General features: G+C 43.2%; 1 protein-coding gene across 3 annotated transcripts in view; it reads left to right on the forward strand.

The window, feature by feature from the left end:
• The window catches only part of GRM1 (glutamate metabotropic receptor 1), a 329,346-nt gene extending 312,113 nt beyond the window's left edge, over positions 1-17,233 (forward strand). Inside the window, exons 9-10 of one of the 3 annotated variants that reach the window (XM_080666098.1) lie at positions 3,482-3,566; positions 13,603-17,214. In XM_080666098.1, coding sequence (XP_080522224.1) covers positions 3,482-3,542 — 61 coding nt within the window. In that variant the 3' untranslated portion in view covers positions 3,543-3,566; positions 13,603-17,214. Of the gene's footprint in view, positions 1-3,481; positions 3,567-13,602 lie in introns of all 3 variants that reach the window. The other 2 variants (XM_080666096.1, XM_080666097.1) reach the window with 2 other exon arrangements.
• The last annotated feature ends 8,690 nt before the right edge of the window (positions 17,234-25,923 follow it).

Genomic DNA, 25,923 nt, shown 5'->3' on the forward strand with positions numbered 1-25,923 from the left:
AAGGAACAAGAAAGAAAGAAAAAAGCAAACTTTGTACTTTCCAAAGAATTGAAGAGGAATCTTTCTAAGTGAAATTCTGGGGTCTCTTTAAATCCACAATATCTGCCAAAAGATTCAAGCACAGATTTGGGACTTATAATTGACAAGCCCCCATATGCTCCATTTTCCCTCCAAGCTTTCGCTCTGGCTCTGGAATCTGTGGTTGGTTAAATATGTGGTTTTACAGTTGCTAAAAATACTCTGAAGTCAAACTCCTTCTCCCAGGTTTATGCAGTTGGCCACTTTGGCATCAGATTGTGCAAGGCTTAACCTATACCCTTAGTCAGCCACTCCTTTCATAAAAGCAGTGTCCGCATGTACAGGTCATCTACACTTCAACACCAAGTGAAGGGCGGGGACTAAAGAAATGACACCATGAAGGAGATGCTGTAGTTTTTCAACCGTTTCTATCCACAGTTAGTGAAGGTGGCTTTGGGGTTGCTGAGAGTTGCTCTGTGAAGTTTGGCTGTCAGTACAGCTGAAATTCCCTGAGGACCCACAACACTGTTCACTCGCTGCAGGAGTGACTCCAGGTCAGCCGCAGAGGCCACAGAGCTCCCTGCCCCGGCGCTTGGGAGACACAGCAGTCTGCCCACGCTTGGCCTGCCCGAAAGGTTTCTACGTTGTTTTCATCATCATACATCCCAGCACACAGGACCAGCTACATCATTGGCGCAGACCAGTGCAAAATGAAAACAGGGGGGGGGGGGGGGGGGGGGAGGGGCAGTTCAAAATGCAGAGGGAAAAGCGTTAAAATATGAAGCTCTTTCCTTTCTTCTGTGGTCTCCCTCACTGCCTGCCAGGGCGTTTTTCATTTGTCATGTAAAGGCCTGCTTCCTTGTGTGTGTGTGTGTTGGGGAGGTGGGGGTGCGGATGGACAGGGTAAGTGCAGGCCCTTCTGAAAGCTGCAGCCTCCACTATGCAAGTCTGCACATGCACAGTTCTCAGGTTGCCACACTCCCATCCAGCCGATCACTGAGCAGATGCCACTGAGAACTTGAACCAGGGAGCTCGCCTTCCCATGAGCTTCTTGCTTCAGCCAGTAATAGACAGGTGACTCCCAAGGGTATTGCAACAACAGTTCAGGGTCTGTAAGGCACTGGCACTGAGGATGGGCAAGAGGCACAATGGCCCTGCCAGTCAAGGAAGGAGAGGGCCCTGGCCATTGGCTGCCTCCAGATGCTACAGGACACTTGCACAGGACCCTGATCTTCTCTGCTGGTGCCCAGAGAACCCTCGCAGCATGAAGGGTGGCCGTGCTCCCAGGGCAGAAGAAGGAAGTGACAGACTAGGCTGACTCAAGTCCCAGGGGCTGGGAGAGCAAGAAACTGAAGGTCTGTTTAGGGAATTCAGGGAGGCAAGACTGTGCTTGAGCTGAGGCTCCAAGTCCAAAGTACATGCTCCGTTTTCCTCTCCAACATCACAAAACACAAATCATGAGATAAAATTATTATGAATTTCAAAAAGATGACTATGGAGCTCTAAACCCCAAGTACAGGGCTCTTCTGATGAGGGACCTGGTGTCTGCATTAGTCACAGGGCCATGAAGCCAGCCCTGCCAGGGTCTTGGCTCCCCAGACCATTGGACAGACAACATGTAAACATCATCTATAGGTACAATTAGAGGATTCAAGGGGATGCAGGCAGTTTAGCAAGGCAAGGCCAAAGGTCTTGAGTATATTTTCTGCCTCTGTCATGAAAAATTGAATTGTAATATTTTTTTATAGGTTAAGTGATCGTTCTTACTGGTAATTTCCTTTGCATATTCACACATCATACTTTTATTACTTTATGTCCTCTACTTGTTATTGTTCTCATTGTTTTTGTGACCATTGAAATTTCAGATGGGCAAATTAAAGAGCAGAAGTATATTATTTTCACAAGTTCAAAAGCAATCATTATCTCTTTGTCTACTTACATGAAATAAATGGATTACTGCAGGAGTAATAAGGTTACACCAAGGTATCTCATCTCTAGATGGGGTTTTCAAATTGTTCTGTGTGGATCACACATTTTCAAATGGTTGATTGAATGGCCCAAACTGGAAATACACACATTGATAAATTCTATTATTTTCTCTCTTAACATCAACTGTGCTATGGAAAATATTTTCCCCTACCTTCTATATTCAGATCAGTTTCCTTGCTTTAAGGTATTAAAAAGCTATTTTTGTGTATTCATGTTTCAAATTTCAAACTGACACCTCTCCTTCCCAGCATGTCAGGCCATAGCCTGAAACACTCGTAATGGGAAGGGGCATGGTAAGTTCCTCCTCACTCTTCTGAGTTCCCACTCCTCTCTGTTTTTGATGGGAAAAGAGGACAGATGACCAAGGTCTTTGGATAGCCTGGAGCTGTTGTGATCCTCTTCTGATTAACACTGGATCATTGTCAACAAGATCTTAGGGTAGCTGGTCCAATGCTGATTCATAGAGAATATTTGTGGCTTTTTAGAGCCCTAGAGGGGACTTCATCACTGCAGAGTTCCCTAATATGGGAGATTCTCCCCAGTTCAACCAACCTCATCCATATCACCACAGTATCTGCTGATGGTTCACCTTGAACATATTGTTCCTGAAATTCTTCTCTGTAACTGGCAGCCCTCTTACGTGGAGTGACAAGAAGATGGCTTAATCCCACCACCTTCTAAAGTGCTACATAGTTCATGGGAAACCTACTTATTCTCTAACAAATAATGGAAAGGTGGACTGCACATGACTGCCCCTTTATCCATGTCTTGTCCAGTCAGTGCTTCTCTCACCTGCCTGATCTACCTTATATGCCATATGAGGAGGCATCCAACCAAGGAATGAGGTGGCATCCTGCCCTGTGACAGGTGCCTTCAACCTCTTGCCACTCCCCTCTTCTCTACCATTAGACCAGGAGATACATGTGACTTTATATGAAGTGACAGCAATGCTTTAATAATAACACTAGAGGCCCAGCGCACGAAATTGCATGAGATGCAGACCCAGAGTGCCGCAGGACCCATCAATGCACCTCCTGGTGACCGGTCTTTGGTTGTTACGGTGTTACGACCACTGGGTTTTTATTATATAGATAATGTGGAGAAAAATTAGCAGCTGTGGTGTAAGATATAAAACCATGAACCACCATTGGGAATAAAGGGAGGTGGCAAGAGGGGAGGGAAAAAGCTAATTTGGGACAGACACTAACACAGCAGAATAATGTCTGCCACTTGGAAAGATGTAGTCAAAGAATGCACTCCTCTGATGTGGCTCTCAGAAACGAGCCTGGCAGTGAGAGACAGCCATAGGTAAGGAAGTTCCAGGACACGGAGGTGGAGATGACATGGAGAAAGGCTCAGGAGCCAGGCCAGGCCCTGCCCCAGCCCCAGGCACCACCTGAGTGGTGTCATCGCCTTATCTGTACACATGCATAACCACTCACTCACTGGGTGTCTTTTTCTTTTCAATCTTCAGGAAGAGGCAGCCAGAATTCTCGCCCACCAGCCAGTGTCCGTCGGCACATGTGCAGCTTTGAAAACCCCCACACTGCAGTGAATGTGTAAGAGAAGCTGCATGGAAAATAGAGTGGTTTGCCCTTGCTTTCTCTCTCCTGGGTTTTTCCACTTTCTAACATGGAAACAGATGTGGTGCATGCCATCCAGAATGAGGAACCATTTACGTGCCATGGTTTGCACGACTGCCTTAATTTGATTGTCCATCTTTCTTAAAAGGACACTGTCAAGTTGTTAGTCTTTTCGCTTTTTTATGTTTCGATGCAAGATGCAACACTTTTTCTGATTATGGAGATTCGCTTTTGTTTGTGACTCCCACTCACAAGCTCAAAAGTGAATTTTCCCCTTTCACAAAGTTGTCAGCTTCTCCTTGGCAAACAGAGCTTTTTCCTTTTCTTTTCTTTTTCTGCCTTTTTGCTGTTGCACAAATGTTTGAAATTGATCCTGTCTGCATTAAAGTAAAGCCATACTTGAACTTCTGGAAGAGTTCCACAATGTCAGTTTCAGGGGTGGGCGCTCACAGGAGCCTCTGTTGGGGTTCTCCCTCATCTTGGGGACCACAAAAGTTTTGTAAGCCCCACAAAAAGAAAGTTTTATAAAAAGCAGAATAGTTGTTTTCCCAGGATTCTGAGTGCTTTTATCAGATTTTCCCTATCTGATAAAAACGATGCATGTTTGGTTCAATTTTTGACTTGTAGATCTTGACAGTGTCTCTTTAAGTTAACAAAAGAACAAAGACCATGTTCAATTCATTGTGCATGGAGTCTGTGGTCATTTTCAGCTGTTCCTTTACAGCCCTCCAAACTCCTGGGAGAGTCAAAGGTACACATTCCTGCAGCAGGAGGGAACCCACTGATGAGGTGTCTATGGCTTCAATTGCTCTTCAGATGAGAAGGGTCTAATTTGTTCAAATGTTTGCTACTGAACTTGGCTTTGGAGGCTGGTGAATGGGGCCCTATCATCTCTTTTCTTGACTCAGTGGAGTGCATTGGGAAGTCTGTGTTCTGCTAGACCCTTAAAAAGCCCAAATAGAAACCAAATTATATTGATTCTTAGAGGGAAAAATACAGTAGCAATGTCAATATGTTTCAGGTGGTGGTTTGAAGGCTCCTGTATTTATAGATCAAAGCCACTCTAGTCTGCTTGGATGCATTTTTAAAAAATTCTCCCCAGTCAAAATCCATTGAGTGTTTCTTGTACCAGGCATTGATTCTGACCAAGGACACAGCACGGAAGTCCTGATTATGACAGCTGCTGGCTGCCTGTCAAAAGGTATTGATGGGGAGAGTAAATGTACTTGTCTTGTCATGACAGCAGGGCCAGAGAGAGAGGAGAGTCTCCTAACATTTCATGACATGAAGGTGAGTGCCTAAAAACAAAGGCTGAAAGTGGCTACATCCTTGGGAGGTGAGTGCAGCAATCAACAAAGCTAACAAGTTGGTTAAGAACTTTCAAATCAGGATCTACTCAAGCTTTCTTTCTGGAGACTATACAAGGTAAAGGAGATATTGGTAGCTTCAAAGCTAAGATGGGCTAATTTTAGCCTTGGGTGTTCCTGAAAATAAAAATAAAAATACGCACTCTCTGTAACCTTCAGTTCTCATAGCTTTTGTAAATAAGAAAGGTCAAGGGACTAGTGATGGAAATAAAGGTGACTACTGGACCATTATGGTCTGTCTAGATCTGTCCTGGGTCTGAGAAATAATCTCAGCCGAGCAATGTAACTGCCCTATATTTCAGGTAGAGCTGAAGAACATCAAAGTACTTGCTATTTAAAATATAGGTTTGGTAGCATGGACCATAGAAGCAATGATAATGCTTGACCTGACATTTCTTCATAGGGAGCATAATCTAGGTTCATCTCTACTTCCTGGAAGAATCTAATTATACCTGGCATATGGCTGCTAAAACAATGCTTCTGTACCAATGTGATATTTTAAATAAATTTTGGTATGAGAATTTCTTCAATCAGCCAGTAGTCATGTTTAATATGTGCTTAGGAAAAGTTTAGTAACCATCAGAATTCAGCTCTTCAGCTTGAAATTAAGTTGTCAATTTTATTAAGACAGTAGACTCCATGTCCAAAGTTTATGGGGCCTTCCTTACTTTATTGACCTTGTTGAGGTAATTTCTTTATTAATTCATTGAAGAAAGCTCAGGCTTAATAAAAGCAAACTGATTTCCTTGGTGCTGTTTTTTTATCCAGAATCATATAGCTTTAAGATAAAGAGTGTGATTGATCTAAATATTATTTTTTTATTAATTTCTTTATTGATTAAGGTATCACATATTTGTCCTCATCCCCCCATTCCCATCCCAAACCCCTCTCCACGCATGCCCCCACCCCCCTGTTGTCCGTGACCACTGGTTAGGCTTATATGCATGCATACAAGTCCTTTGATTGATCTCTCCTCCTTACCCCCACCCTCCCTACCTTCCCTCTGAGGTTATCAAAGGGGGACTGTTTATTTGTTTATTTATGTATTTATTTATTTAATTTATTGAGGTGACATTGGTCAACATGAACACATAAGTTTCAGGTGTGTGTTTCTGTTACAAGATCTGTATATTGTACTGTTTGCCCACCACCCAAAGTCTAATATTGTCAAGGGGACCATATATTTAGACTTTGTAATATGGTAAATTTCAGCTAGCCAAAGAGTTCTCTGGCTTGCTTATGGTGAGGTGAGACTCAAGAAGAGAGGGAAAAAATTCACAATGCTGTTTAAGATTTAATATCAACAGAAACTCCAGGTTCTCATGTAATCAAAGAGCATTTGTCTTGAATACACAGTCACAGGTTCTTTACCTTACAACGGGTGGTGAGTCAAAAGGTGAGAGATTTTAATGACATTCAGATGGGCTCCCAGAGAATGATACCGACTATGCAGGTTTTTCTGGAAAGTCTTCAAGAAGTGGAACTGGATTCCATGGGCGTTGTTTACATCAAAGACTAGCTGGAGGTTGCCTGGGGAAACAGTTGTCTGATTCAAGTGATTTCAAATAGTTCCTGTGGCTGAGATTCTACAAACATCACCACTCAAACTGCATTTTGGTACCCGTGCGCTGAAGCAGGTAGAGGTGAGATCTTTGACGGAGACAGCACCACCCCTTCCTTGAAAGGCCTCCTGTCTCAGCCATAGCTGCAAGGCCTGGGCAGAATCACCCTCACGCCTGTCTGTGGCTTTGGCTTGTTTTCTTAACTTGGTACCCCATTCTCTCCAGGCTGTGGCCCAATGGCATTTCATATTTCCATTTTCCTTTTCAGAGGAAAACAAATGCTAACCTCTCGGGCTCCCAGGAGTGTCTTCCCTCCCCGTTCCGTGAAGGTCTTTCCTGTCTGTGGGCTCTCTGGATGCCATCCTTATGTCTGTTGGGAAGCTATTAAGCCTTGAATTGGACATAAGGGGGACAGGTGTTGTGAGAACTTCCCCCTCAGGCAGCTTGTTCAGGACGCTTTCCTCCTGATCTCAAACACCCACCCACTGCTATTCCCGTTTTAGACCTTTCTGGAGCAGAGAACAGTGTTCTCGGCAGATGTAACTAGTACTTACTGAAACAAATGAGACAGTATCACTCTGACGGCTAAGATATACTGATCTGTGTACACCACCCACTTCCAATTAGTCTCTGCAGTGCTGTAAATATTGCGTTTTCTGTTTGGGGGGATCGCAATATTTATCTAATGAAAGGAAAACCAAAGCAAGGTCCCAAGCCTATTGTAGCTGAAACTGTAGCCTCAGGCCGGCTTAGCCCTGAACACTATGGGTGTATATCTTCCCTTTCTTCCTCTCAGGCCTAACAGGAGTTTCCTCCAATAACTTCCATATCAATAAAAATATTTAGCCACCCAAGGTAGTTACACCAGACACTACTGCATTTAATCTTCAAATATGAGATTAGTTTAGGCCTGATACCTGTCTTTTGAAAGAGCAAGAAGGATGGGATCCTTTGTATCAATTATGTGGTGTTTCTAGACCAGGGAGCTTTTCTTAGGAAACTGAGTCAAATCAAATAATAGAAGGAAGAAGTTGGTGGCAGTGATAAGGTATTGAATTTATCTGAAATTAAATAATAGTCTTATTTCACAGTAACATTTTATTTTTATAGTGCATTTATTCCCTTTTGCTGCCCCATATTTTATACATTTTTCTTCTCTTGGTATCAGTAATGGGCTTCAAATCTTTTCAAATAAGATAATTACTTTACAAACCAAAATGGATATTAAACCTTCAACAAAATCTCTGATATTATTTGTACCTTTACTAGTGGCCACTTGAACACAAAATACAAAAACGTTCCTCAGGATTTAGTTACATTTGTATCTAGCAGTACATTTTATCACAGCAGCATTTGCGTGCATTTGAAATAACAGTGCCCAGCCGGCTGGTGTGGCTCAGTTGGTTGAGCATCATCCCATGTACCAAGATTCCCATGCAGGTTCAATTCCCAGTCAGGGCATATGCCTGGGTCATGGGCTAGATCCCCAGTAAGGGGCGTGCAGGAGGCAGCTGATTGATGTTTCTCCTGGATGTTTCTATGTCTCCCTCTCCTTTCCTCTCTAAAATCAGTAAAAACATATTTTTTAAAAAAACCAAACAAAAGGGAGAAACCAAGATGGCGGCATAGGTAAACACCTAAACTGCTGCCTCGCACAACAATTTCAAAACTACAACTAAAAGACAGAACGGACACCATCCAGAACCACAGGAAAGCTGGCTGAGTGAAAATTCTACAACTAGAAGGAAAAAGAAAAGCTCACAGAGAATTGCAGGTACGGCAAAGGGGCTTTGTGCGCGCAGAGAGGAAGGGCAGCTGAGAGCCTGGCTGACTTTCTCTGGCGGAAGGGGGAAGGAAGCCTCCGACCGCACTGAACCCCAGTTCTGACTGCACTGAACCCCAGTTCCGGGCGAACCCCTGGGGACCCACGCTCTTACGGGGGGAGTCTGGACTCTCGGGCGGAGACTCGAGCTGGGAAAGGCAGAAGTCTGAAGGCGCACGCGGGCCAGTGCGCACAAAGGCTGCGGAGGTTGCCACAGGCTTTCCCTAGTGGAAGGGAGTCAGAGGATCCTGACTGCACTGAGCCCCAGTTCTGACTGCAGTGAACCCCAGTTCCAGGCGAGCCCCTGGGGACCCACGCTCTTGTGGGGGGAGTCTGGACTCTCGGGCGGAGACTCGGGAGCCGGGGAAGGCGGAGGACTGAAAGTGCGCACGCGCGCGCGTGCCAGTGCGCACAAAGGCTGCGGAAGTTGCCACAGGCTTTCCCTAGTGGAAGGGAGTCAGAGGATCCTGACTGCACTGAGCCCCAGTTCTGACTGCAGTGAACCCCAGTTCCAGGCGAGCCCCTGGGGACCCACGCTCTTGTGGGGGGAGTCTGGACTCTCAGGCGGAGACTCGAGCTGGGGAAGGCGGAGGACTGAAAGCGCACATGCGCGCAAGGGCAAGGCTGACAGGAAGCCAAGACTGAGACTCCACCCCATCCAAGCTGAGCACAGAGGCTATTGCAATTTGGCAAGTCTAATCCTATAAGGCTGTCTCCAGCACTGAACTTCTCCCAGCATAGACACAGCTGATCCTTACAGCCAACTAGCCCGGAGGTCAATTCTTCCCAGTGATACCAACAACAATAAAGACTTAATTACAACAAGGCTGTACACACAGTCCACAAAGGGGTGCACCAAGAGTGTCCACCTCAGGTTAACTGGGGAAGCAGACCCACTGGGCCATATTGGAAACCTAGCACAAATATCCACCTTACCAACTCAGGGAATCAGTGAAAATGCGGGGTCAAAGAATCAGATCACAAACGAAAGAAATGGAGGAAAACAAACGACTGGATATAGAATTCAAAACCACGGTGATAAGACTTTTTAAGAATATCCTAGAAAAGGCCGATAAATATAACAAGACCCTCGAAGATATGAAAAAGGACCAACTAGAAATTAAACATACACTGACTGAAATAAAAAATATTATACAGAGACCCAGAAACAGAATAGAGGAACACAAGAATCAAGTCAAAGAATTGAAATACAAAGAAGCAAAAAACACTCAACCGAAAAATCAAAAAGCAAAAAAAAAAATCCAAAAAGTTGAAGATAATGTAAGAAGACTCTGGGACAACTTCAAGCGTACCAACATCAGAATTATGGGGGTGCTAGAAGAAGAGAGAGAGCAAGATACTGAAAACCTATTTGAAGAAATAATGACCAAAAACTTCCCCCACCTGGTGAAAGAAATAGACTTACAAGTCCAGGAAGCCCACAGAACCCCAAACAAAAGGAATCCAAAAAGGACCACACCAAGACACATCATAATTAAAATGCCAAGAGCAAAAGACAAAGAGAGAATATTAAAAGCAGCAAGAGAAAAACAGTTAATTACCTACAAGGGAGCACCCATACGACTGTCAGCTGACTTCTCAACAGAAACTATGCAGGCCAGACGGGAGTGGCAAGAAATTTTCAATGTGATGAATAGCAAGAACCTACAACCAAGATTACTCTACCCAGCAAAGCTATCATTCAGAATTGAAGGGCAGATAAAGAGCTTCACAGATAAGATAAAGCTGAAGGAGTTCATCACCACCAAACCAGTATTATATGAAATGCTGAAAGGTATTCTTAAAGAAGAGGAAGAAGAAAAAAGTAAAGAGAAAAATTATGAACAACAAATACATATCTATCAACAAGCGAACCTAAAAATCAAGTGAATTAAAAACCTGAGGAACAGAATAATCTGGTGAATATAATAGAATCAGGGGCATAGAAAGGGAGTGGACTGATAATTCTCAGGGGGAAAGGGGTATGGGGGGTTCATGAAGAGAATGGACAAAAATCATACACCTATGGATGAGGACAGTGGGGGGGAGGTAAGGGCAGAAGGTGGGGTGGGAAATGGGTGGAGGGGAGCCATGGGGGGAAAAAGGAGAAGTAATGGTAATAATCCAAATAAAGATTTATTCAAAAAAAAAAAAACCAAAAAAAAAAAAAAACAAAACAAAAAACAGTGCCTAATCTACAAAGACATACTATTGATTCAGACTAAAAACAATGCTTAATGCCCATGTAAATTCACATCAAGCTCTCTGTGAACTGCAGGTAAGAAAGAACTACTCCAGGGGCCAAGGTTTACACTCTGTACTGCACTTTATACAAGATGACACATTTTTCTCTCCACTATCTCTGGATTTTAGAAAATGATTTATGTTGTCCTTGAAAAAAAACAAAAAACCTAATTTTCTTACTCTGATAATGCCCTGGGGGATTAGGATTGCTTCCTAATTAAACAGTACTTTACAGCAGATTCAGAGCAAGACTCTAGGGGAAGGAAAGCTGCTAATTTTGATCAATTGGGGGAGGGGAGAACCTCCCACCAAAAAAATAAAAAGTGTATCAAATGAAAACAGAACTAAATTATGATTATATCTGTCTGCAAGATGATTGATAATGCCTTTAACACATGGAAGTGCGTGATTTTAAAAGAGGCCCCCGTAGAAATCCTGAACAATGAGGAAAACAACCCATGTGAGTGAGTAATGTAAGTCCCAGGCATACAAGGATGCCTTTTTTGCTAGTGTATGGGAAGACAGAGGTCACTTTTGGCTAGTATATGTGGAGACTGGTTGAAGCAGGGGCAGACTTGTTCTCAAGGGACATTTATTTATTTATTCATTCATTTATTTTCTCAAGGCCCTCCCCTTTGGTAACTATCAGTTTGTTCTCTATATCTCTGTGTCTGTTTCTATTTTGTTTGTTCATCTATTTTGTTTTGTTTTTAAATTCCACACGTAAGTGCAATCATATGATAGCTGTCTTTTTCTATTGGACTTAATTCTTTTGGTATAATACTCTCCAGTTCCATCCGTGTTATCACAAATGGCAAGATTACGTACTTTTGAAATTGCTGAATAATATTCCATTATGTATATACTACTTCTTCTTTATTCGTCTATTGATAGACATCTAAGTTGTTTTCATATCTTGGCTATTACTAGTAATGCTGCAATGCACATAGGGGCGCATAGATCTTTTCAAGTTAGTGTTTTTGTTTTCAAGGGACTTGTTTTATAAAACACACACATATCTAAATGAAGACACAAGGCATCTTCTTTAGTTTAAGTGTTTTCTGAGTGAGCATTGAGAGGCAGGAATTTGGAGAAGGAAAAAGCGTTTCTATTTCAGTTGAAAGACACTGAGGTTGGATGGAACACCAAATAAAACATATCATATATGAGCAAGGCCAGAGGCAAATACAAGTTTTATACTTTCTGGAAGAAGTATATTGACTTTATAAAGAAACAGTGTGAGTTGAGTGGGGATGGAGGAAATCTAGGAAGATGAAAGTGGGAGGTGAATTTACCTACAGTTTCAAATATTAAATTTAATATAACAATTTGGAGATGAGATTTTTCTTAGACAATTAAAAATACAGCATAGATGGTCATATGTATGGAGGAATTACCCTTTCCACAGATAATGAGATCAAAACGTTAGCTATTATATCTATTTTAGAACCTTGATATCTAGAATTTCTATAGTAGATATCAGGATTCTTACAAGGATCTGTACTTACTTGGCTTACTTCACTTTTCAAATTATAAAGTATGAAATGTCAAAATATTATCCTCATCATAATGTGACACACATATAACTTTTGAAGCAGTCATACCTACATTTTCAAAATGATTAAGTAAGCTCTTATATTAACTATTGATCATTTCCTACTTTTTTCACACAAAAGATTATAATGTGGAATAATCTATTTTACACATCCACCTATTCCTTTTAATGTCTCAATGTGGTATTATTGTGCTACTTTCTTGTTTTCATGGATATAGCAGAAGCAAAAACTCCTAATAAAACAGAAAACATTTCCCGATTTAAGTATTAACGCTGTTGTTATTAATAATATGCTATGGTCACCACCATCTGCTAAAAGGTTACATAGAAAATAAGCCAAGAGTCCAAAAGTAAGACCATAGTTACTACAAATACAGAATAGAATGTGTAGCGGGCACACACAGTGTATTTCCTTTTCTTCTATTCTGTGTAGCTGGTTTTATGAGAGTCCCATGAAGATGGAATGGGTAAGGCTGGGGGCTGTTGTTGCCCTGGGATTTTCCCTCATCCAGGTTCAATCAGGAAAAGGCCAGGGAGGGGTTTTTGGTCTCAGAAAGTTTTGCTTTATCTGAATCTTCATTTTGTCTCATTGGCATCAAACTATTATGGAGAACCAAAGCAGGATTCGAGCATCTGTATTTTCCTGGACTTCCCAGTTCTATCTCTTTTCAAATACACCTGGTTAAAAGTCCCCAGTGTGAAAACCCCACGCCACCTGCTGTGAATCAGGGCCTTTATGTGAGCTGTGATCCGTCCTATGTGTCAGGAGCAATGCTCGGAAATAAAAGGAAAATCAGAAGTTATGAAACACTGAAACGGAGCGTGGGTCTGGGCTTTCCTGTCACCTGCTTTTCTTTCTCGCCCGTACAGGTACCATGCTGCTCTGGTAACAGGAGATACCTGCATGGCAGAATGGGCAGCTGGGAGGCTGTATGCTATGGCCCCGCAGGACAATGAGAGTAGCTTTGTCTGTGGGTCTGAATTTGTTCCAGGGACAACGAAAACGAAGAAGAAAAGGAGATCACTGTGTTCTGTTACTCGCGTGCAACTAAGTTTTGGAGTCTTTTAAAAACGCGCATTGAGCAATAATCTTATCATTGCCTTAGAATGTGTGTGTACGTGTGTGGTTGTGTAGTAACTGTGTGAAACTTTAAACCTAAAAAGCTGCTTCTACAACAGGCTGGCTTTTCTCCCCTCTGACTTTTCTCAGGGTCAAAAGGTCCTGCCTCATCTTGGGGTGGATGGAACCACCAGCCGCAGTTTCAGAGCCAACCCGGGGTCCACACTCTTAGCACTGCAGCTCCTAGCATTGAATCAGTAATAAGGAGAGGCTGGGGGTGTGGGAGACAGTCGAGGGGCAAATCCAATTGCATTGAGCTGGGCTTGCAAAAAAAATGATGTATGTGTTTTACCCGTGTGCATGCAATACCTGCCAATAAACTCATCTCTATTTTATCCATAGTTCGAATGGCAAGTCTGTGTCATGGTCTGAACCGGGTGGAAGGCAGGTGCCCAAGGGACAGCACATGTGGCACCGCCTCTCTGTGCACGTGAAGACCAACGAGACGGCCTGCAACCAAACGGCCGTCATCAAGCCCCTCACTAAGAGTTACCAAGGCTCTGGCAAGAGCCTGACCTTTTCAGATGCCAGCACCAAGACCCTCTACAACGTGGAGGAGGACGCCCCGCCGGCGGGCTTCAGCCCCACCAGCAGCCCTTCCATGGTGGTGCACCGGCGCGTGCCCCCGGCGGTGAGCACCCCGCCGCTGCTGCCCCACCTGACTGCGGAGGAGACGCCCCTGTTCCTGGCCGACCCGGCGGTCCCCCACAGCTTGCCCCCTCCCCTCCCGCAGCCGCAGCCACAGCCGCAGCAGCAGCAGCCCCAGAAATCCTTCCTGGACCAGCTGCAGGGAGTGGTCAACAATTTCAGCACCGGCATCCCGGATTTCAACGCGGTGCTCGCAGTCCCCGGGGGCCCGGGGAACGGGGTGCGGTGCCTGTTCCCGCCCCCGGCGCCCCCGCAGCACCTGCAAATGCTCCCGCTGCAGCTGAGCACGTCGGGGGACGAGCCCGCCTCCCCCGCGGCCGAGGACGAGGACGACAGCGAGAGGTTTAAGCTGCTGCAGGAGTACCTGTCCGAGCGGGAAGGGACCACGGAAGAAGACGAGCTGGAGGAGGAGGAGGAGGGCCCACCGGTGGCCAGCAAACCCACCCCCGAGGCTTCGCCAGCCCTGACGCCTCCCTCGCCTTTCCGCGACTCGGTGGCGTCGGGCAGCTCGGCGCCCAGCTCCCCCGTGTCTGAGTCCGTGCTCTGCACCCCTCCCAACGTGACCTACGCCTCCGTCATTCTGAGGGACTACAAGCAAAGCTCTTCCACCCTGTAGGGGAGGAGGTGTCCACGTGGGAAAACAAGAGAAGGCGGCGAGCACCAGCGCCTCGGGGTGTGCAGAAAGCTGGGGGGCGTCTGGGAGTGGAGGGCGAGGTCAGGCGGGAAGAGAAGGCTGCTGCTGCCCGGAGGGGAGGGCGGCCCGAGGGGGAAATTCCGATTCTTGAATTATTCACAGTCTTCCCTGGGAAGAAAGGGAATTCTGACAAAGCACAATCCCCATATAGTACGTAACTTTTATCACAAAAATCCATCAAAGTAAAATCGACAAAAACAATCTCCCTTTTTTTGGACAATTGTGCATAGAATTGCATGCCCACACACCCGTGGCCAGTTTGAAAAGGTGCAGGAGGTGAGGACCATCGGGTTGAATCATGAGTTCCGCTCATGGTATTCCTGGTGAGCCTGTTGGAGCCAGACAGAGCAGGGGGGTGAAGGGGGGGCAAGCAGGAACCACGCAGGGAACCGAGGGTGGGAGCACAGACTCCTGGTCTTCAGAAGACCCCGGAACTGGCCGGGTTAGGGCCTCTCTTCTCCCACTGCACCTGACACAGAGCAGCCTGCTGCCACACTTAGAGAAAGGTGCATGGGCCTCCTGCCGCTGTGTTCGGGAAAACAGAAATAAGAGCAAAATTATCACCAAAAAGTGCTTCATCAGTAGAGCTAGGGAAGGATGCAACGAGAAACTAGACAATAAATACATAAGCATGGAGCTTTGAACAAAATCAGCACATTCAGCTTCCCATATCTGATACTCGCTTGCTGATGATTAGGGGAAAGGCCAGAACGAGAGATTGTTTCAAGAGTGGCTGAAGACCTTCTGTGGATTAACTTGTGTTAGTGCCAGGAGGGCTCTCCTTTGCCCTTCAGTTACAGAGAACCAACCATGTGGCAAAATTGTTACCTTCCATTAACTGTAGCAAATAATACTTCCCAGTTGAACTTCTAAGATGCATTACGTGTATTTGGTGCCAATGTTTCTCCCATTAAGTACAGCAACAAATCCTTCTCTGAATTTAACGGTGTACTCATAGCAACTACTACTAGCAAATTAAATGTTTTAATGACAAATAATTCTTCCCTATTGTCACAGAAGTCCAAGTAACTAGCGAGTGAACGTGTTCTTGTATTCTTGTATATATGTGATAATAAAATTTGTGCAATGTAATGTCAATCTACCTGCAACTAGAAGATTGTCTTTCCGATATAATATAGATATTCTTATGTTCCAATCATGTCTTATAGACCATCCTCATATCTACAGGAACTGTTTGAAGGTTTGAGTGCTGTGGTCCAATGTTTTTCATATGCTGCTCAGACGGGCCTCCCTCTTCTAAGAGGACACTTATTTTTCAGGTGTTTTATGACCTGGAAATGTTATTAATGAAGTGGTTTGAAAATTTATTATCATGAAAGTTTACTGTAGGTAAAAATAAAAAGGTATGTTTTGTAAACTTGCACACATCATTATTAAAACATAAGATTGAAATGACAGTATTTAGATGATTTCAGGTTACTCTAGGGTGTTTTTTTAAAAGCTTTCCCACAGCTACTTGAGCTTGATGTGCTTAAAGCATACAATAACTTCTAAGATTGATCATAATTTCTCAAATTATTTACCACTTTTTGCTTTCTTTTAATTTTTGTTTCCATGTATTTTTAATTGTTCCTATATTTCCACGGTCATCCTTTTCTTTAGTTTTTTGTTATTTGCTGTGTGTAATATCCATGTATGTGCAAACCAGTTGTTTTATTTTTGCCTTCCCCTTTTCACCCCAAATAAAGAGGTTTACTTGCTGCTTTTGATTTCTATTATTTATGGAATGAATCTTTCCCCCTTAAATACCTTTGTTCATGCCTTATGTTCCGTCATATTTTAATACACTTCCTTATGTTGAAGCTTGTGATTTCTCAGTCAAAACTTATCCTCTTTAAACCCATTCTGCATCATTTGTTCAGAGTTTAACATCAGCTCCAGTGGCCGAGGCTCATGTTTCTTCTGCCTTCCCCAAATTCTACTGCCAAGTTTAGTCAGTTCCACATCAAGGATGGACTGTATTTCTTTTAAAAAAAATTATAACACCTTTAACATTTATAACAACTTGGAGGGAAAGAGCTTATGATTGAAATGTGGATTTCAGTTCCATATTTTCATTGTAATGAAGCAGACTGAGAAATATGGATGGTTCCTATGCTTATTAGGTGGTCTACTAATTGGCAAACCAGCAAGGGAATGCATACTATTTCAGATTAGTGAAACATGTTTTTTATCTTAAGGCCATTAACCCATGTCCTTGATATCACAGGACTTGTGCATTCAGATTTTTTTTTTTTTAAATAGACCAGGAAAACTGCTTCTGCTATTAAAATACTATAAGATGTCAGCTTGTCCTGAGGTTTTTGAGACATTTGGTGAACACATTCAACACTGGTCATGTAATTACTCTGAATGCCTCTATTATGATTAAGTTTTCCTCAGTACAATAGAATATTAGGTCTTACATTATAATTGTTCAAAATTGGAAATGGACACATGCATACCTGATACCCAAAGAGCAGAAACTCTTCCCCTTAATTATGTGCTTATACATGCTGTTTAGCTTCTTGTAAACGTGTTTTAGTTTGGCTTGTTACTGCCTTTTGTCAAATAATCTTGACAATGCTGTATAATAAATATTTTCTATTTATTAAATGTGTGTGGCCCTCCTCTATAGCTTGTGAGAGCTTCAGACATAGAAAGAGACTGGTATCGGAGAGTATTTCAATGGTTTGATTTTGCTCAGAACCTGTCTTCTAGGTGAAAGGTGGATGGAGAACACCACCCAAAATCTACAGTCCGGGTAGGTGACAAAGAAGAGTACAGTTTGATCATGAGGAAGGTGGTAACTCAAGCTCTGACAATTAAAAATGAAACCCGGCCAGCCGGCGTGGCTCAGTAGTTGAGCGTCAACCTATGAACCAGGAGGTCACGGTTCAATTCCCAGTCAGGGCACATACCCGGATTGTGGGCTCAATCCCCACAGGCAGCTGATCAATGATTCTCTCTCATCATTTATGTTTCTATCTCTCCCATCCTCTCTGAAAACAATTTAAAAAAGAAAAAGAGAAATCTAAAATTTAAATTTTCAACACCATGGCAGACATTGTTATGGTCTTTTTGACAGAAAGTGTGAGGCTTGGCAAACTCCTGGATCTTCAGCAGAACTCTGGACACAGAGGCCTCTCAGAGCCCCATCTTTGTTTCATCTGTGCCCTACAAGCTCACACTCTAGGGGGCCTGGTGTCTTACCTTGTGGATATCCTCTTGCTCACTCCAAGTTCCAGTCCTCTACATTTCCATGGAGACTCCACTGGCCCTCAAAACAAGGGAGCCTCTGCTGTTCACATCTTCATCCAGGAAATGCCTGCATAGGAAGCCACCTACCCGGTGTCATTCAAGGAGAGAACATGGTGGTGAAAAGGCCATATTTGTGAGATCATGATGTGTTTAGATGGAGCAAGTTCTGTATAGGAAAGAATTATAGACTCTGGGGCTGAGACACCAGGGGTTTCTTCATGGTGCTCAGAAAAGAGAGCGAGAGATCATGAAATGGGAGCTTAGTGTCTCAGAGGAAAAGTCATCCTATATAATAAAAAGGTAATATGCAAATTGACCCAAATGGCAGAATGGCCTGGAACGACTGGTCATTATGATGCACACTGACCACCAAGGGGCAGACGCTCAACGCAGGAGCTGTCCCCTGGTGGTCAGTGCACTTCCACAGGGGCAGCTCCGCTCAGCCACAAGCCGGGCTGACCGCTGTGAGTGCAGTGGTAGTGGCAGGAGCTTCTCCTGCCTCCTCGGCAGTGCTAAGGATGTCTGAGCAGGCCTAAGCCGTCAGTTGGACATCCCCTGAGGGCTCCTGGACTGCGAGAGGGCGCAGGCTGGGCTGAAGGACCACCCCCCCCCCCGGCCACCGAGTGCACGAATTTTCATGCACCAGACCTCTAGTAGGAGAGAAAATAAGAAACAAAGGAGTAAGAAAAATAAAAATGTTTCAAGTGTGTAGTCCATATATTATAGTAAGTCACAAGGACCTCCATTTGGAGACTCCAGAAGCTTCACCATAAGGAAGAAATTTGGAGAGACAGCAGTTGTGATCCAGATACCACAAATGATACGTGAGTCACTGCCCCAATAATTTCTACAGAGAACCCCCTGAGAGGGAATCAAAGACAAGGGAAGCAAGATTTTATTAACCCACCCTCTGCCAGACATTTTGATAGGTTCTTTGTATTAATTTTCATGTAATCTTCCCACATGGGTATTTTAGAGAACTGAAGTAACTTGCCCGAATTATTTCTGCTTTAAGTGGCCCAGCAGGGATTCCACCCCCACCCTAAGCCTGTGCATTTCCCTCCCTCTCCAGAGCCCAGGAGAGTAGACAGGAGTTGACATTCCCACCACATTTTATTCCTGTCCCTGACAACATTATAGTTTATAGGTCTCTTTCTCTCAGTAGATTGTAAGTTACCTTTTGCCTGAGATCCATTTTTCTTTCTAATTTCTGAGCCTTCAGGACAAAGTGGATACTCAGTACACGATTGTTAAGAAAATGGTGCTATAACACCATATAGTTGTTCCAGATCAATTGTCTTCAGATTTATTTCAAGATATTTATGGGGTCCAGAGCTCTAAATTTCAAACTCTGCCGACTGGAAGGACACATGTTTCCTGCATGAAAAACAAGCTTTCTTTTTGGCATCAGAGAGAGCTGTCCCACTGGGCAGCACGTCTGAGTGCCTGCAGAAGAGGGTGGTGATAGTCGGTGTCCACGGAGCCCAGCCAGAGGTTTGGGATGGCAGTTGCAGGCCCGGGGAACAGCATCCTCTGCAGGACCACTCCAGGTAAGAGGGTTGTTAAAGAGAAACCTGATTAAAATGAGGGCGAGTAAGTCATCTGTGGGGAAAGCATGGGCTGGGCGGGTTCCTTCCATACAGAGGTACATCCACATCTTCCGACAAAGTGCAAGGCAAAACGAGTCACCAAGGCTGGGGAGAACATGGAGCCTATTTAGGGAGCTGAAACGATGACACCATTAAACCAAAAACCGGTTTGATTTTTTCAAGGTAGTTTGAGAATCAACATTTGTAAATTAATAAGCAAGAGAAGTGAAACCTAGAAAAGGAAAAGGATGATACATGAGTAACTGCCCCAATAATTTCATAGAGTTGGAAGGGAATTTACAAGTCACTTAAAATACGTTTCACCCCATTTAGGATTCTGCTCCCATTGGTCCTGTTTCTCTTTCTCTACCAGGCTGGGGCCAGTGGGGAAGCCACTGCTGAGTGGGGCAGGGCAGGGGAGGGCCCGGTTACCATGCCTATTGCCTGCGGTTGTGCAGTGAGAGAGAGCAGGTCGCCCTGGAGACTGGGAGAGCAAGTCCAAAGCGACATTGTGCGTAAGTCACCAGGCTGGTGAGAGAACAGAGCTATGGCACTCACCCAGGATGACGGTGTCGGGGGACCAGGAATGCTGAGAGGCAGGCACACGAGGGCACGTGGCAGGACGGTAGTCTGACATCATTCCAGAGACAAAATGCTGGTGACCAACATGAGCTTTTGGTGACAGCCACAGGGGTTTATCTGTGCGACCTGGTTTATTTTAAGGGATGGGATGGATTTAGGTGATTTTAGTCCTCAGTTTAGCAATTTCTGTAGACTAGGATCTTGCATTTGATAAGAAACGCTAATGGTTAGAAAATTCTTCACTTTCCAGAGCTAAAAATGTGCCTTTTTTCTAACAGTTGTCCAATTAGAGTTCTGCCCTATGGGAAAAGATTGAACAAATTTAGTCCATGTGCGTATGACTTCCTTCAGCCACTTGAATACAGTGATTATGCCGTTAGTTAGTGGTTTATTCTCCTAGCCAGAGAGCTTCGCTTCCTTTCACTGCTATCTTTGATATTAGGTTCCTAAACTCCTAATCAGGCCATGGCCATATTCCAATTTTTTAATATATTTTAAAAATGTTGCATCCAGAACTAGGCATACTATCACACAAATACTTTGATCTCATTAATCATTATTCTGGTGTGGCTACCTAAGAGTGTGTTCATTTTGTTAGCAGACTTGCCACATTTTGAGTGCACACTTAGTTCAAAGCCAGCTATAACCCTTAAGGCATTTTCATATGAACTGCAGGAAATGGATATGAATGTGACTATTTTATTGGGTTGGGTTTCTCCAGAAGCAGACCATGAGAGGAGGGTTTGAGTGCAAGTTGTGTATTAGGGGGTGATTCCCTGGAAGCACCAATAAGCCAGTGGAGCATGAGGAAGCAAATGACAGGCAGCCAACATGGGTTCATTTCCATGCAGGTCATCATGGTGGAACTCAGTCCTGCTGGGGACAGTGGAGAACATGTTTCCTAATTGTCCCCACTCCCCACTGTCATGGTCAAGGGCTGCGGGTGAGGGAGGTACGTGTTAATCCCAGTTATTTCCCATGTGTCCCATATGCAGGCTCCTATCTCCAGAGAAAGCCTTCAGGCAAAGAGTTGCAGATGCTGGCAGCTGTAACATAAGAGCTGGGCAGCGTGAGGAAGGTGAGAGTCAGGAGGGGTTCAGGCACCAATAGTATCTGCTGTAGATATTCCATGTAAATGATAGATAGATAGATAGATAGATAGATAGATAGATAGATACTAACGTACATACACACAGATGCAGATACAGTACAGATAAAGATATAAAAACAAGAGGCAAAGGTGTGTTGAGTCTCCCAGCCCCCACTTTTCTACCCCCACATATAAAATTTAGACTAAGTCGTAAGAAAAGGCAGGGAAATCCAGCAGGAAAGATAAGCTCTGTAGATCCCGAGGAAGGACTCCTGTTTTGGGACAGTGGAGCAGAGGTATGGCCTACAGCAGGGTAGTGAAATGGTGCAGGTGACATCAAAACAGAGATGAGGAGCAGGTGCTACTGAGCTCTTCGCAACAGCAGGAGAAACAGCCTTAAAGGATGTTAGAGGTCAAGAGTGGGTCAGTGTCACCATGTGGGCCATCCAAACCAGAAAGAGATGTGGCTGTGGGGAGAAGCAGGGATCATCCACAAGGACAAGTACAGTAACTGCAGGCAACAGCCAGAACAGAAGCTGAAACAGAGAAAGGCCGAGGTGAAGTCTGTGTGCAGATTGTATGAAAGGCAGTACTCTCTCTTCAAAGACCCAAGAGAGTTGGGTGATGTCATGCTATATTTACCATGTAGGGGCTTAAGGTAAAGCATCGAAGTGACCTACTTAGTATCCACCAGCTAAAACATTAAAATAATTTTTTACTGACATTAGCAAAAATATCCCATTAACTTCATTATGTGGGTATCTTGTAATTTATTTAACCATTCCCTTTATAATTTTTTGAATCCTACAGATAATATGAAGAATTATTTCACATCAAAGCTTTCATATATTTCTTTTGGCTGGCTTCTAAGATTATGCTATCAATTATTGGATGATGATTATTACATGTTTCCTGTGAAACAATATGCATTTTACATTACATTTAACTTTGTAGCATCCTTTAAGGTAAGACTTATTCTCATTTTATAAATGAGAAAACTGAGGCTAAAAATGATGAAGTAAGTTACCTAAGATCTCAAAGATGGTTGGATATAGAGCAGTTAGTACACTCCCTGGGTCCCACCCTCCTCTGAACCAACACACTATGCTGAAAATTATGCCGAATACTATGTTGAAAATGCTACACTGAAAAGTGTTCTGAAAGCTCTTGATACATAAGCACACTTTGTTTGAATAGCAAACTAATGAAGATTTTCTATTGCCTGCTCTAGAGTTGCCACTTGGGAAGTGGGTGTGAATTATGTCCCAAAGGGCTCTGGATTCCACAGAATTAGGGAAATTTACCCGATTCCATAAGCAGAATCATTGCCATGTATTAACTCACAATGCAAAGCTACAAAGAGAAAATATTCTAACTCAAAAATCACTGTTTAATTATAGTAATTTATAGAGGTATTAGAAAAGTACTCAAAGTAAAAAAAATATGGTAATTATTGTATTCTCTATGATTCTGCAATTTAATAAGTTATATTTCATTCAAAATAACATGTTTACTAAGAATTTCTTAAAGAGTCACTCCTTTTTTTTAAAAAAGGTAAGTCATTATTACTTCTAGAATGTTTATCAAATGAATTTAGAGCGGGGGGAGGGATTAGGAATGATCCCTCTCCTCAAAAATGTAAAAAATTTCACAAGTGGATATAAAGATAGTTATCTAAGTTCCTAATAAGAGTCATTTAACAATTATGAAATGGAGATCAGCATTGTTTGCTTATCTCTAAACATAAACGAATTAGCTGCTTTCTTTAAATAAATTCAGCTCTCGTTTTTAATAGACTAAACCCAACAGATTCATTGTATCTAAATTTTTATTTCACTGATTGGTACATGTGGTTTAGGGGGAGATTGCAGTGTATATGAAAGAACCCTAGATTGGAAATGTTTAGCCATACACCAAATTAGCTGTTAACTCAGTTAACTATTATAAGCCTCAGCATTTTTATCTCTAAAATAATGAGTTTGGATCATACAAAATAATAATAATACTAAATGTATCCAAAGACTTACTATGTACTTCTGTGTCCCCAGCATTATATTCTTGAGGTTGTTTAATCTATATACTGCGCAAAGTGTGCATTAATCAGGATTTGCTAAGTTGTGCTATAGTATCAGGAAGGAAGGAAGGGAGGAGGAAGGATAAGGGGAGGGTGAAAGCCCCAACTGAAACTTCAGTGCCTTGATAAAATATCATTTATTTCATGCTCACATACAATCACATACCGGTTGGGCCACCATCCCTCTTCCTCGTAGCAACCCTATGTGGAACATGAGGTCTCTGTCATTGCGGTCAGGGAAATGTGTGACTGCAGGTTTGTGAGAGCCAGCTGGAAACTGGAGGGCTTCCTTTTCCTCACACTCCTGAGCTCTAGAGCCCATCATGTCTTCCCTGAAACCTCGCTGCAAGGGAGGCTGGGAAAGGTAGTCATCCTAATGCCTAAGGACAGAAATGGTGACCACATGTCATCGCCTGTGCCAGTTATTCTCCTCAATGTGCAAACAAGGAAACTGGAGCTTAGGTAGACCAGGGTCCACATCTTTTTTTTTCTTTTTCTTTTTTTTAAATATATTTTATTGATTTTTTACAGAGAGGAAGGGAGAGGGATAGAGAGTTAGAAACATCGATGAGAGAGAAACATGGATCAGCTGCCTCCTGCACACCTCCTACTGGGGATGTGCCCGCAACCAAGTTACGTGCCCTTGACCGGAATCGAACCTGGGACCCTTGAGTCTGCAGGCCGATGCTCTATCCACTGAGCCAAACCGGTTTTGGCAAGGGTCCACATCTCTTAAGTGATGATGACAACATTGACAGGATGGCCGGAGTCCAGGGCTCACTGAGAGGACACTGACCATGCAGACCACTAAGTCTGCTTCACCCCCTCACTGCACCCCGTAAACAGCACCTGCGTGTGCAGGTTCTTTTGGTTTGTTTTCCTTTTTCATATTTTTGCTACTATGTATGATCTTCTATGAAGCCACATGGACTAGTTCATGGCAGAATTTTTTTGGACAGATTTTTGTGACCAATCTTTCTGTCAAAACCCACTCTGATAATGAAGAGTGCCACCAGGCCTTCAGGGAGGTTCTACCACCCCAAGTAAATGAACCTGACTTGACCTTACTCTATAATAATAAAAGCGTAATATGCTAATTAGACCAGACGTCCTTCTGAAGCCGGGGCTAGGAGGGAAGCCCAGGTCCCGGGTGCCAGAGGGAAGCCGGTGCCGGCAGCTGGGGGAAGGAAGGCCTACTCTTGCACGAATTTCATGCATCAGGCCTCTAGTTCTTCCATAATGAGGTATTTAATTGACCATAAGTAGTGGTTATGGGAGTGGTGAACACTTTTAAATGATTGAAAATCATTAATGTTCCTAACTTTCTTCTAGTTATTAATCAAATACAAATTAACTTCTTACTGCCTAACTTGTTAAATAAGTAGTTAAACATTATGAGATTGGAGGAGGGGGTGAAATGTACCCATCCACAGGATTATTGCAGAACCCCAGTGATAGAATGAAATACTGTTCTAGGAGAGATGAGCAGTTTCTGCTCATTCAGGCTGGTACGGTAATATCTGGCCTGATCAAAATACAATCTATTTCTCCTAGAGAAATAGGTAGCATTTATCACTTGCTTAGATGCATTTCATTTCCCTGTGAAAAGCATACCCTTTAACGGAGAGTGGCTTCAGCCTCCCCTGCAAAAGGGAGCCTCAGACTTGCAGGGTGGGGGACCCAGAGAGAGGGGAGTTATGAAGGGGCGCTGACCACCGAACCACACTCACAATGCCTAGTGATCCTGTAGGTAGACATGACTGTTGCCAAGATACAAGAAGGATGTCATTTAAGGCATTATTTACAGTCACTTTTTAAAAAAAATCAGGTTCTCTGCTACACTTATTTTCAGACAAATCCTACACATTTTAACAGGTAGTAAAATACTGGTCTACTGGTCAAATGCTGTATTGTTTCAGTCTGTTCAACCTTCACAAAGCTGTTGATTCTCATTGCTCCTCCCTGCCCTCCTCCTCCTCTGCCCCCACTCTCCCCAACCCCTCCCCCCCGCCCGTGGATTGAACCTCTAGATCTGATGTCTATAAATATTATTCACCTTTCCCTTCCTATTTGGTCATTCCAAATTTGCCTAAATATAAAGGCTAAGCTAAAGCAAAAAGACACACTCATGAAAGATTTCGTTTTCCCCAGTTATCATTTTGCTATTTACCATTCCTGTTGGCTTTGGCAGGTAACATTGAATGGCAAGCTGTATTTTTCTCTGGCTCTGGTGTATGTTAAAATTATGGTACTGCAGAGCTTTATGTATAATGTACAAAGCAGTTTCACTTTAAACCATTAAGTATCTATGTTCCTCATTCTTACAAACAACATAAATATGAGATAGGCTTTAATTTTATCTCCAAAAACATTTATCAAAGGCTTAAGAAACACCACCTCTGTATATTTAAAAGAAAAAACAAACCAAGAAAAAAATATACTTCTGAGCTGATTCCCCTTAAGCTGCAGTCTAGAAAGAGTCCTGGACCACCCCTGAATATTAAACATGAACTTCACCTCCTTATCCTTTCTTATCAGGAAGGATAAGAAAATATTTTGCACATTTTGGAAACCACAGGATCACTCAAGGTATTGAAAGTAAAGCCTGATATGTCAGTGAATTTAATTCCTTAGCAAAAACCATTCTCCTTTCTATTCAGATATATAGTTAGAAAGGGTACTTATGCATACACCACCTCGGCTCGGAGAGTTGTCGGAAGCTCTT

This window comes from Plecotus auritus, assembly GCF_963455305.1.
Source record: "Plecotus auritus genome assembly, chromosome: 4".
NCBI classification, from domain to species: Eukaryota; Metazoa; Chordata; class Mammalia; order Chiroptera; family Vespertilionidae; genus Plecotus; species Plecotus auritus.